This window comes from Spinacia oleracea, chromosome 5 (assembly GCF_020520425.1).
Source record: "Spinacia oleracea cultivar Varoflay chromosome 5, BTI_SOV_V1, whole genome shotgun sequence".
Taxonomy (NCBI): domain Eukaryota; kingdom Viridiplantae; phylum Streptophyta; class Magnoliopsida; order Caryophyllales; family Amaranthaceae; genus Spinacia; species Spinacia oleracea.
The window spans coordinates 10,156,463-10,169,957 of NC_079491.1; the positions used below are offsets into that span (position 1 = coordinate 10,156,463).

At 38.9% G+C, this 13,495-nt stretch overlaps 1 protein-coding gene across 1 annotated transcript; it reads left to right on the forward strand.

Annotated features, from left to right (window-relative positions):
* The first annotated feature begins 1,485 nt into the window (after positions 1–1,485).
* LOC110799177 (tubulin alpha-2 chain) lies at positions 1,486–5,347 on the forward strand. The gene is made up of 4 exons (XM_022004394.2): positions 1,486–1,787; positions 2,055–2,289; positions 3,844–4,214; positions 4,295–5,347. The coding sequence occupies exons 1-4, from the start codon at positions 1,695–1,697 to the stop codon at positions 4,946–4,948; spliced, it is 1,353 nt and encodes a 450-aa protein (XP_021860086.1). The 5' UTR covers positions 1,486–1,694; the 3' UTR covers positions 4,949–5,347.
* Positions 5,348–13,495: the final 8,148 nt, after the last annotated feature.

Below are 13,495 nucleotides of genomic sequence, written 5' to 3' on the forward strand. Positions count from 1 at the left end.
GTTCACATCTATTTATTATAAAGTTAAACTTATGATGATTAACTTGATTAAGTTGTGGAACTTAAAACTGTTCATTTTCTGATTATAAAATATTCATTATCACAAAGTTTTATATTCAAATTATGAAAAAGTAAGTGGTATATATTCATAATGTGAATGTGTGGTATGCATAATTATTTAAGTTCATTTTTTATAAGTTATCTCTTTATTTTCAAAAACACATTGTCATATTATTTTTAGTAAATAGTACTTAATTTGTATATTCAGTTTGAAGAAGTGTTAAGTTCATTTATAAAATGATTATTATTATTATTTTAATTGTGCTTGATTTATATGATAAAAGTTCAACATGTTAAAATTCATTTTGAGCATGTACATTTATAAAATGTTGAATGTTTGATCAAGTATAAACGCATTTTTTATATATTTTTTAATTCACATTGTTTATTTTTGTATATTATAATTTAAACATTTTGCATGCTCATCATTTTTAAATCAGTAAATGTTCATTTTTAAATTAGTTGTGATCATCATATCAAATTACTTACTATTTTCATTTTCAGCCTACAACAATGAGGAAATTGAAACCGTGAAGGTCAAATATTGTATTCAAATCACACTTCATAGACACATTCAAAAGTATCATAACTCAAGACTACATCAAAAGCAAGATTCAAGATTGAAGATAAAGAAAAATAAGAGGATGATTTGTACCAGTATCTTGTAATTCAAGTACAATTTTGCATAGACAATGGCTAAAATGTTCATATTTGGTAAATATGTTATTTGATATGTTTTCATTGCACCTTATATGTAAATATAATGTTCAATATAACATAGTAGTACAATAACTATGTTCATTTTAGAATTAGTAAATACTCATTTCACAATCAGTAATGTTCATTTTTAAATTGGTTGAATAAATTAGGATTTCAAAATAATTAGATGAACGTTCATCTTTGAAATAGTAGATATATGTTCATTTTCAAATAAATAAATAAATGTTCATTTCCAAAATAGTAAATGTTCATTTTCAAATAAATAAATAAATGTTCATTTCCAAATAAATAAATAAATTCATTTCCAAAATAGTAAATGTTCATTTTTATACCACTATATTAATGTTCATTTTAAACAATACAAGATGACTTCGTTTTGAATGGAGTACAACCAGCTCTGTCTGTACATGGGTACAACCAAAAATTTGTCGGAACATCCCCACTCCAACAATACTTTGGGCTCCTTAGTAAAGTGTACGAAGTATAATGTAATCTTCTTTTCATGATTCAATTAACATATGGGCTAACCTTAGCCCAAATATGATTAACATTCTAGCCCAAATTGGCCCATTATCCATGGAACTCTTGTTACACAATAAAACAAAACTTAATAATAATTAATAAAATCAATAATATAAACACAGCACATAACGGTCCCAATTCCAAATTTAAAATTCAAATTAAATTTTCCACCGCTCTCCAAATCAAAATCCCCAGTTTTATCGAACTGTTTTCCCCTTTAAAGTAACGCCAACGGCTACAAATCTACCATAAAAGTATAAAACCCATCATTTTCACTCCCCGAAATAATTCTTAAAATTTAAAATCACTATCCCAACCCTAAAAAGCTCCTTTGTCTTTCTCTCTCCTCCTGTTCTTCTTTTTTCTCTCTCCTAAACTTGCGAAATCCCGAAAATGAGAGAGTGCATTTCGATCCACATTGGTCAAGCCGGGATTCAAGTCGGTAACAATTGCTGGGAACTCTACTGTCTTGAGCATGGGATCCAGGTAAATGCTAGTTTCGGTCGAATTAAACCCTAGTTTTTCCATTTTACTGTTACGATTTCTGAGATTTGATCCCTAATTTTTTGAATTTTGAATTTTATGAATTTTCCAGGAATTAGAACTTCATTTGTTTGTATTCTGTGAGATTTTATGAGAAATGAACCGTAATTTTGTTTACATCTGTGGAATAGTTTTTGAGAAATGAACCCTAATTTTTGTTAGATTTTTGAGAAATGAACCCTAATTTTGTTTGTTTTTGTAATGATACAGCCGGATGGGCAAATGCCGAGTGAGAAGACGGGAGCAGGAGGTGATGATGCATTCAATACGTTCTTCAGCGATACTGGGGCTGGGAAGTACGTTCCTCGAGCGATTTTCGTCGATCTAGAACCGACAGTCATCGACGAGGTTCGAACTGGGGCGTATCGTCAGCTTTTCCACCCACAGCAGCTTATTAGTGGCAAAGAAGATGCTGCTAACAACTTTGCCCGAGGACACTACACTGGTATACGATTTTTGCCGACTTAATTGTTTCGTTTGATCTTTCTTTATGTTTTGCTCTTTGTTTGTGGTTTTATTTTCAGTTTTGAATTGACTGGTTTGTAATTGTGGATCTAGATTTATGGATTTGTTGCGGCATTTATTCGAATAGTTTATGTGCAGTTTTTGTCGGTTTCTTTCTTGTTTTCTATATTGATTTTTGTTCTCTTGGGTTGTTGGTGGTTTTGATCTGGGTTTGGATCATAATTCGTTCACTGTTGTTGTTTTGGGAGGGCTTGAGTTTGAGGAACTTGTTGAAGTCATTTTGTCCAACACTTCAGGTTATTTTTCTGTAGTGTTTTCAGTTTTGGTTTCTGTATTGGTCTTTGCTACTGTTGTGCCTTTGATCTGTATTTGATTACTTGGTTAGTTGTGGTTGATTTCTGGGGGCTTTAGTTGGAATATTGTTCAAATCAGGTGGTCGAACACTGTGCGTTCGAGTTTGTTTTGTTTTTCTTACTCATTTTTTATCTCCGGCTCTTCGGTATGTTATTGGTTAATGTTCTTCTCCGGGTAATGAGTAGTTCGTGAGTCATTGTCAATCAGTTAGTGTGAATTTCCTGTTTTCGATTCAGGTATTCATCAAGTTTTCACAATAATGTCTTCAAAGGTTGCTTGTTTTTGGTTTTGCTAATTGCTTGCACAGCTTTACTTGTTAGTCATTACAAATGAATACTGGATCGGTGAGGTGTATTTAGTGAATTGTGTTTGCAAAATCGCATTTATAATTTTCAATAACTTGATTATCCCGAAGAATATTGAGAAGATTAGGAAATGGTTCAGAACTTCAGATGCATATGTGTTGCCTTTTATTATACCCACTCCTGTTTCATCAGTATTTAGTGAATTGTGTTTGCAAAATCGCATTTATAATTTTCAATAACTTGATTATCCCGAAGAATATTGAGAAGATTAGGAAATGGTTCAGAACTTCAGATGCATGTGTTGCCTTTTATTATATCCACTCCTGTTTCATCAGTAGTTCAAGTAGTTTGACAACCAATATTGAGACGCTATTTGATTGGAAGTTTGAAACAATATATGTTCACTTCAGTCTTCTCTTTAATTTGTTTGACTTCCCTGAAATCTTAAGTCTCCTTATAGCATGAGATTACAGAAATTAGGGTATTGTTCAGAAGCATGTCTTATGAAGTGATTGTCAGATAGATTTTCTTTTTTGTTCAACCTTCATTTAAACGTTTGACTTGGAGATCCTAGAACAATAAAGATATCATTCTAGTTTTAGTTCTTCATAAGAAGGGTTTACACTGGTAATTTGGTAAGTATGTACACTAATGATTGGGATGACCAGAACTCAGTGAAGAGTGATGTAATTTATTAACATGTTTGCTATAAACATCCCCTTTTCCCTTGGATTACACATGTTCATGAAATCTTGTATTAGTATCTTTGTGGAGTGCCATACTCATACAATATCACAGTTCCTTCTTTTTATTTTAATTATCATCATCAATGTATGCTGAACTGACACTACATTGTATTCAAATGTCAAATGCAGTTGGAAAAGAGATTGTGGACTTGTGCTTAGACCGCATCAGGAAGCTCGCTGATAACTGCACCGGTCTTCAAGGCTTTCTAGTTTTCCATGCTGTTGGCGGTGGTACTGGTTCTGGTCTTGGTTCTCTACTCTTGGAGAGGCTATCAGTTGACTATGGAAAGAAATCAAAATTAGGCTTCACAATATACCCGTCTCCTCAAGTTTCTACCTCTGTTGTTGAGCCATACAACAGTGTGTTGTCCACTCACTCCCTTCTAGAGCATACTGATGTTTCCATTCTTCTTGATAACGAGGCAATCTATGATATCTGCCGCAAGTCACTTGATATTGAGAGGCCTAGCTATACCAATCTGAACAGACTGATTTCACAGGTAAACAATTACTTACATCTAACATGATATGTGATGCCTGTGATGTTCTTTTGGCTGAAATGGTGGTGGTTTTTGTGCAGGTTATTTCTTCATTGACAACCTCACTTCGGTTTGATGGTGCACTGAATGTGGATGTGAACGAGTTCCAGACTAACTTGGTCCCCTACCCTCGCATTCATTTCATGCTTTCTTCATATGCTCCAGTTATATCTGCTGAGAAGGCCTTCCACGAGCAACTATCAGTAGCAGAGATCACGAACAGCGCGTTTGAGCCGAGTGCTATGATGGTAAAATGTGATCCCCGACACGGGAAGTACATGGCTTGCTGTTTGATGTACAGGGGAGACGTGGTCCCTAAGGATGTGAACGCTGCTGTTTCCACAATCAAGACAAAGAGAACCATTCAGTTCGTGGACTGGTGTCCTACGGGTTTCAAGTGCGGTATCAACTACCAGGCCCCAACTGTGGTGCCCGGAGGTGACTTGGCCAAGGTTAAGAGGGCAGTGAGTATGATCTCTAACTCAACCAGTGTTGCTGAAGTGTTCTCGAGAATCGATCACAAGTTTGATCTTATGTACGCCAAGCGAGCCTTTGTTCATTGGTACGTTGGTGAGGGAATGGAGGAAGGAGAATTCTCCGAGGCAAGAGAGGATTTGGCAGCATTGGAGAAGGATTATGAAGAAGTTGGGGCTGAAGGTGTTGATGACGAGGAGGATGATGGTGACGAGTATTAAGAGTACTACTACTATGATACTATCTAGGTTGGCTGTTTTAAAGTAATGCACATTAGTATTGAGTTTTTGAGTAACTAAAACTAGGGTGTGTGTGTATCTGAGGATTTCCAATGGGCTCATTGGGAATTGACTGCATGGGAAGGCGTTGTGCGGATTGTGTTTCAGTAGAAAACACAGTGGATATATTTTCTTTGATTTTTATCGTGGTTGCTTTCATCTCTTATAACAATGTTTGTCCCCGCCCTGCGGATTTAGCGACTATTTGTGCATTTTATATTGTTTCATTTGTTGTGTGAAGTTCTACTTGTCGAGACAATTTAAGTCAATGGTCCTTCTATTTCCGAATGATTGTAAGTAACATTGAACTCCAGTTCTTTTATTATTCGTTTCTTGGTAACATCTCTTATTCTCTAGATGTATTTCAACATTGCGACCTTGGTCTGCCAGTGACTATATGATTATTTCTGTACCAATTGAGGTTGACATGAGTGATTAAGGGGTCTCTTGTTCCTTAACCAGGGTCGCAGGTTTGTTCCTTAACTGGGAGGGATGCTGCCCATCGAGTACCCAAGCAAATTCCCGTGGGAGATTAATCCACTCCTCGTAGTAGAAAAAAAAAAACTATATGATCATTTCCCGGCCCTGCTATTTGGTTAGCATATGGTCTTGCCGTTATTCCTTCCTTCGATGAATAGCTAAGTGCAGCGCTTTGCCGCTTTGGGCTTGGCTTGTAAATCGTAGTTTAAGTGTTGGCTCCTTCTTGTATGGCTTCTCTTGGAGAGGTTGTCAGTTAGAAAATTAGGGCAATGTTAAAGACTTAAAGGTCACATATGGGAATTGAGCATAAACTAGGACAATGTTTTTTTTCCTTCTGGTGAACAGGAGCCCCAAGGAGGGGAGAAAAAAGAAAGAAACACACACTAATAAACTATAAAAAACAACCACACGAAAGAAAAGCAAACAACACCAAAACCAACTAAACATGCAATTAGCTTAGATTGCCTCCTACAGAACCATCTTAGTCAAAGCCACTCCACCCAAGTCCTCCAATAAAACGGCTCCAAGACCCACGGGGGCCTCCTCGAGTCACCACCTTTGGAGCTAGGGTTAAAGGTTGTTAATGAAGCTTACTTTTTGCTATAGCTGACAATTGGTTGGGGCTGGGTTGGATCGAAATTAGGTCGACCTATTTATAAACGGGTTAAGATTTTTCCAACCCAACTCGACATGTTCACTTAACCAGGTTAAGCATACCCATTGTAAATGTTGTTGATCTGAATTTGACATGTTTAAGTTGTGTTTTATCTTTTAAGTGTAAATTGTTTTGACTATATAATTGTGGGGTGATTTATTGAGGCAAATCTCATAGAAAGATAATACTCCAATATGTATTTGACATGAATCAAAACGTCAAATAATTATTCAAGGTTGAAGGTAAAAATGAGAAACAAAATCTTTCAAATATCATTCTACAGATCTATATTACATGCGGTTGTTTTCGAGTTAAAATTTATATGTGATCCAACCCATTTAATTACACGGATTGGGTTGAGTTGACACATTCAATTAAACGAGTTGAAAATCTGGACCCAACCCTTTATTATTGGGTTGGGTTGGTGGTTTGGGTCAGCCAACTCTATTTTTTGAGGAGATAAACAAAGGTGTAATAAGAAAACTAACCTACAAAGTGTGAAAGTGTATTAAAATTCTAAATTGGGGTAAAACGGAATAATACAAAATGTGAAAGAACATTAAGGAACAATTTAAACGGAAAACGAGAAAAACATTATAAAACAGAGGTAATGCATAAGAAGATAGATGCTTAGTGTGTTGGAAATAAGGAGTTTTCACGGGCACATAAGTAAGAGAATATGAACACTCAAAAATATCCACAAATTTGGTGTATCGTGGCAATTTGGAACTACTGACATGGAAACAATAATCACGACAATCAAAATGCTGAATTCTATTCGCCAATACGTTCTTTAAGTTTCACAAACCACCTCACACCAGTAGAGAAAAAACCCAATTACTCCATTGAAAATGGGTTATATGTTGAAAGAGGCATTTACCAAGGGAGTGTTTTATAAGGATAGATAGATCATAGATGTAAGAACAAGGTGGGAAAAGTAGAAGATGTTTACTTGTATGCTATGATGAAAGAAATGAAACCTCCTGACCCCAATCCCCTTCCCACCTCCTTGACCCCTCTCCATCAGTCATGGCTATCTACGGGTATCTCCTCATTAATCACTCCGTCCAACCACCTCATTGCAGGTGACGCTTCGACCTCCACGCATCCACAACCACAACACCCTGACACACAAACAATTCTACCACAAAAGACTCCTCCACAACCAATGAATGTTCACAAAAGCCCAAACAATAAACCTTTCTCCTTCAAAGATATTCTCACCGCAAAACTGCTTTCACGTGCAACCACCACCCCCAAAAACCTCCCAACACTATACTCCTAGGGGCTTTGACAAGTCTACGGACGTAATTGTCCCACTCTCACTGGAAGTTCTTCAAGCTATTCAGAATCTATAGAAGTCGGCAATAATAATCAAGGTTGTTGGAAATTCTTTCTCGATGGAGTTTCTCTCAGGCCAGTTAAGAAAGCCGTGGGAATTTAAATCAATGTCTACGTTAATTGTCTTAGGGAAGGGCTTCTATTCCATCAAACTACCAACAATTGAAGGGGCGCAAAAGCTCTTGGAAGATGGCCCATGGTTTGTGAATGGATATTACCTCTCTGTGAGGAAGTGGGAACATGAATTTCGCCCTTCGATAGCAAAATGTAGCGCGGTGCCAAAATGGTTTGATTTTCCAGAGCTTCTAGCCGGCTGGACGTTTTAAAGAGATAGGAAATGCAATTGGAAAGTTCGTAAAGGCGGATTCAAGGGTGCGAACCTGAATAGGGCTTCCTACGCCCCGAGTTTGTTGCTAAATAGATGATGAAATCCCTCTACCAACCTCGATCTGGATATGGGGTTTTAAGCAGACCGTATTCGACGTCGTCTTCTACAACAAATGCTCCTCCTGTAATGAAGCTGCATCACCAAACCACTAGTGTCCGCTCAATACCCATCAACCCCTGCCCCCAAAAATCAATAATTACCACAATCTTAAAGCTACACCACAAAAAACCACCTTTTCTGGTTCACCAACGGCGGCGACTGGGATGTCACCGGACAATGAGGGATGGACTGTTGTAAACAAAAAGAGGAAGAAAACAGAGACAAAGCACAATTATGCATGGCAGCAATTCTAAATTCACCTCTTTGCGGGAAATTCCCAAATAAGGAAATAATTCTGAAAAAATGGGACATTCCAAAACTAACAGATCCTATCACATGGCATGATCTCAGACAGTGAAGGTCTTAACCAAGTAAATGGTTTAGATCAGGTATCACCTCCCCCATAAAATACCACCTTTACCTTCTTTGTTGATAACAAAAAAAGGGAAAAAAATGGCCCAAAAGAATCAGACCAGCCCCTAAAACCCTTTCCCATACCACATTTATCTAATTTCATCCCCCTTTCACAAACCTTCAACGACCGCCAATAACAACAACAAACTCCGGTGGGATCCAAATCGCTACACAACCCCCCGATCACCTCATCTGAACTATACAACCCTCCCATCAACTCACCCTCTAAAACACCAGACTCCCACCACCTCCGATAAGCCCTCCCAACCCAGTCCACATTTATTTCTCAAGGGAAGAAGACATCATGTATTGCATCGTAGCTCCGCTATGAACACAAACGGAGTTTTCTCCAAACGAGGTCCATTATTATCGAGTCCAAGACAACTCTCCCCTCCCCCCAAAGAGAGTAAGCCCACTGGTAATTCGCCGAATTATCCAGGAACCAAACACAATCCAAACTCACCTAACCAACCTTCTAATGATGTGGCCTCCGTCGAAAAATCCTCCTATCACCCCTCCCTCTCGATCTGGTGTCGGTCCGCCTACCCAACCTATTCGACCTGGAGGAAATGCAAGGACCAACCAAGGTGCTGCTCAATTGATCCTTAACCAGGAATGATGCACTGATACTGGATGATCAGATAATCCCACCGGAATTCGTGTACTATTGTGACCCGACCCCATTTCTCCCTCCATTTAGAGAGATATGTATCTTGACATTTCCGTTCTTATCTCTCAATCTATAGGGGTGGTCCAATCATCTGAAACTGCTACGCACGACATTCGAATACCAACAAGTTAGTACTATGACCCAATCCAAAACCAAGAAGGGGAGGTCCAACATACTTTCCCGGATCCAAATTAGTTGTGAGGATCAACCTTTGTACCATCCAGACACGGGGAAGATGATAGACAATCGGGAATTGGTCTACTGGGATGCACGAGAGAAGCTCTTATCAACCCCCCACCCCCCCCCGCGTGGTCCCTATATTTATGGCCACCCTAGCCTGGAATGCAAGGGGAGTCTCCCGCTCCTCCTTTAAGGGAAACCTCAAGCACCTCATCCATTGACACAAACCAGAAATCATAATTTTCACCAAGCTTCAGAAGGGCGGAATAAATTTTGAGGAGTATACCGTATAATAGCCATGACATGGTCGAGCCTACGGGTATAGCGGGGGGAATTCTAGTCCTCTGGAACCCCAACAATGTCATATTCACGAAAATTAGTAGGAGCAACCAGATGATTAATGGGATTGTGCAGGTATGTTCATCTTCAAATTATTTTTATGTATTAGCAATATATGCTAGTCCTGGGTATAAAGAGAGGAGAGTGGCCTGGGACGATTTGCATGTTTTTTCTGAATTGGTTGATGGCCCTTGGGTAGCTTTAGGGGATTTTAATGGAATTAGTTTTTCTAATGAGAAATTCGGGGGAAATCCTCCTAAAGTGCATAAAGCTTTTCGCCATTATATTAATGATTGTAAATTAATATATGCGGGTTTCTCGGGCCAAAAATATAATTGGATGAACCGTAGAAAAAATCACTTATTCTTGGAAGTTTGGACCGTGCCTTATACAATTATGAGTGGTTATCTTTGTTTCCAGAGTCAAATTTAGCTCACTTAACCAGGATGAAATCGGACCACTACCCTATCCTAATGCGTGTTAAGCTTCCCTCAGACCCCCAAAAAAACAAAACCTTCAAATTTGAACCAAGTTGGACTCTTGACCCCTCCTTTTATGGCCTTATTGCTTACAATTGGCCCCTAACCCAAGGCTCCTTGATGGCATCATATTGGATATGCAGTCACCCATTAAGCATTGGGCCAACAATGTCTTTCGGCCGGTTCACTAAAAGAAATCCAAGCCGTTGGCTAGATTATGAAGGAAATAATGCCCTTGGTCCAAGTATGCATTTAATGTTAAGTCTAATAAATGCTAGAGGCCGCTTCAGTTCAAATGGAATTAATGATATTAATCCACAGCTTACTCTTGACTGAACCCGTAGGGTCACACAAATAGTACGTAAACGGATCAAGTATTTAATGGCATTAAATACTCCAGCTATGGATATTCGGAATCGACGGATCTTGGTTTCAGTGGGAGCTGAGATCGTCACAAGCAAGAAATGAATACTCCGGAAACGATGATATTGCCGGAAACGGAAATATGGATCGTATCGGAAAGATAAATATTATCCAGGTCGTAGATGTTGCCGGAAACGGAAACATGGTACGTATCGGAAAATATTATCGGAAATGGAAATATTGCCGGAATCGGAAATATTGCCGGAAACGGAAATATTGTCGGAATCGGAAATATTATCTGAATCGGAAAATAATTCCGGAAACGGAAATATTAAATATTTGTTCGAAACGAAAATTAATTCCGGAATCGGAAATATTAAATATTGTTCGTATCGGAAATGAATTTCGGAACCGGGAATTTAATCGGAAGCGCATCGTACGAATTAGCATCGGACTAAGCTTGCTAGACAAAGGCCCAACACGAAGCCAGGCTCGCGCCCAGCAAGCCGAGCGCCCAAACACGGAGCTGCCACAACCTCGCAAGGCCCAACGCAAGGCCAGGCCCAGCAAGGCCTTTGGCGCGCGCGCGCTGAGCGTGCTCGTGGGCTGCGAGCAGCGACTGCTCGTGTGGGCCGCAAGGCCTGCGCGGGTGGTGCGATGCTCGTGGCCATACGACGCTCGTGTTCATAACGAATCCTAATCCTATCGGAATTCGTGTATTGATTAAATCCTAATCCTAATAGATTAAATTTACTATTTAGAGTTCAAATAGGATTCTAATTAATAAATCCACATCCTAGTAGGATTATAATTCCTTTTCCATATCTCTATAAATAGGTGCCTAGGGTCATAATTTATAGACACAATTGAAGTATTCAAAAGGTAAGATTTTGAAGCAAAAATCAGCCAAACACTTGCAACCTATTAGCCGAAAATCCTAGTAACCTTAAGGGAGATTCTAGTTGGTCAAGCTTAAGGCGGATCCGGACGTGCTGTGGACTATCTACGGAGGGACGACAGTTGGAGTCCTAAAGACTTGTTCTTGTTCGGTTCGGGCGCAGCTAGGGAAGGCACGCTACAAAGTGTATGCATCTAAACTATGCTAAATGATTATGTGTAAATAATATGTTTCCTGGCTTTATGGTTTTTCCGCATGATTTATGTTTTGTCATATGTATCATAACCTAACAGATTAGAGGGCATCTAACGTGCCTTATGTGAAAATACGTTTCCCTCTTATCAGTTTGATTTAGAGTCAGCACTTAGAGAAGAGTTGGATACTAATTTTGTTCAAGAAGAAAGTTACTGGGATATTAGATAACGGGATAATTGACCAATTAACAGGGATAAAAACACATTTTTTCTTTCAAAAAACAGTTTAAAGAGAAGGGCGATGAATAGAATAATCAAACTTAACGATGAGGTGGAGAATACTATTACTGGCCAAAATGAGATTGAAGAGCATGTCTGTAGCTTTTTCAAACTCTGTTTAATACTTCTAATATTTGTCTGTTGGGAGAGGGATGAGACCATAGGGGTTCACTCGGGTGGGGGTGCCATTGCAATTGCTAATATCCCCACATATTTGGAAATAAAAGAGGCTTTGTTTCACATGGGTGTTTTTAAAGCCCCGGATCCGGATGGGTTTCATGCTCATTTTTACCAACTCAATGGAAAATCATTAAGGGGGATTTATGTGATTACATTAAGCAAACTTTTGGACTTTAGTCCACCCCTAAATCGATCAACACTACCAACACAGTACTAATCCCCAAATGATCAACCCGGGGTCAATTAGGAACTTTAGGCCTATTAGTTAGACTTGATCAAGACGAGCCCAGCCCGCCCGAAATTTTGCGGGTTTGGGCAGAATTTTCCGGCCCGGTTCCCGGGCCCGACCCAAAAATTTATTTTTTTGGGGTGGGTTTGGAAACACAAAAATACACTTTTTAGTTATAAATTTGGCCCGACCCAAAAATGGCCCGAAAAGCCCGGTACTTTAGGCCCGAAAATAGCGGGTTTGGGCACAAAATTTTGGCCCGAATCTTGGCCCGATCCGACAAACCGGGCTGATTTTTTATGCCCAGGCCCCGCCCAAACCCGACTCGGCCCGCCGTTTGATCAGGTCTACTATTAGTCTTTGAATACCCTATATAAAGTGGCCACTAAAATTATTGTCAATCGGATCAAGCCCTACCTTAGTACTCTCATATCTCCTAATAAAAAATGCTTTCATCCCTAATAAGGGCACGGACATAAATTTTATAGTGGCCACTGAGATTATTCATTCCATCAGTACCAGGAGGGGGAAAAACGGTTACTTTGCCTTTAAAAATTGACTTTGAAAAAGCGTATGATAAATTAGAGTGGAAATTCATTAAATATTGTCTTTATGGGCTTAATTTTGACAAGGATTCGATTGACCTAATTATGAGGTTATGTATGTATGGAAAATTCTTCGATAGTAATCAATGGGAAGCCTTCCAAATCCTTTATCCCTTCTAGAGGTATTAGGCAAGGGGATCCCCTCTCTCCGTATATTTCATTATGTGTATGAAGTGGCTATCAAAATTGATCCACCAAGAGTGTGAAGAAAAGAAGTGGACCCCGTTTAGCATGAATATGAACTCCCTTTCCATATCCCATCTCCTATTTGCGGATGACCTAATTCTTTTTGGGAAGGCAAACCATAAAACGCTCGAGGCTATGGTGGATACTTTAAATCTGTTTTGTTCGACATCTGGCCAAACCATAAACATCCGAAAGTCTAAACTCCTATTCTCACCTAATACTCCCTTGGCAGATTGTGCCCTATTCACTACCAAGCTTGACTGTCCACGTAGAAATGATTTGAACAACAATTTGGGCTTTCCCCTTTCGCATAAAAAACCTTCTAGGTCCCAGTTAACCTTCATTATTGACAAGGTCAGGAATAGATTAGCATCATGGAAAGCCAATTGTCTATCTAAGACTGGAAAATTGTGCTTGATTAATTCTACAATATCTTCCATTCCCTCTTACTACATGCAATGCTTGCCACTTCATAAAAAGTATCATAGAAGAGGTGAACTCCTTAGCGAGT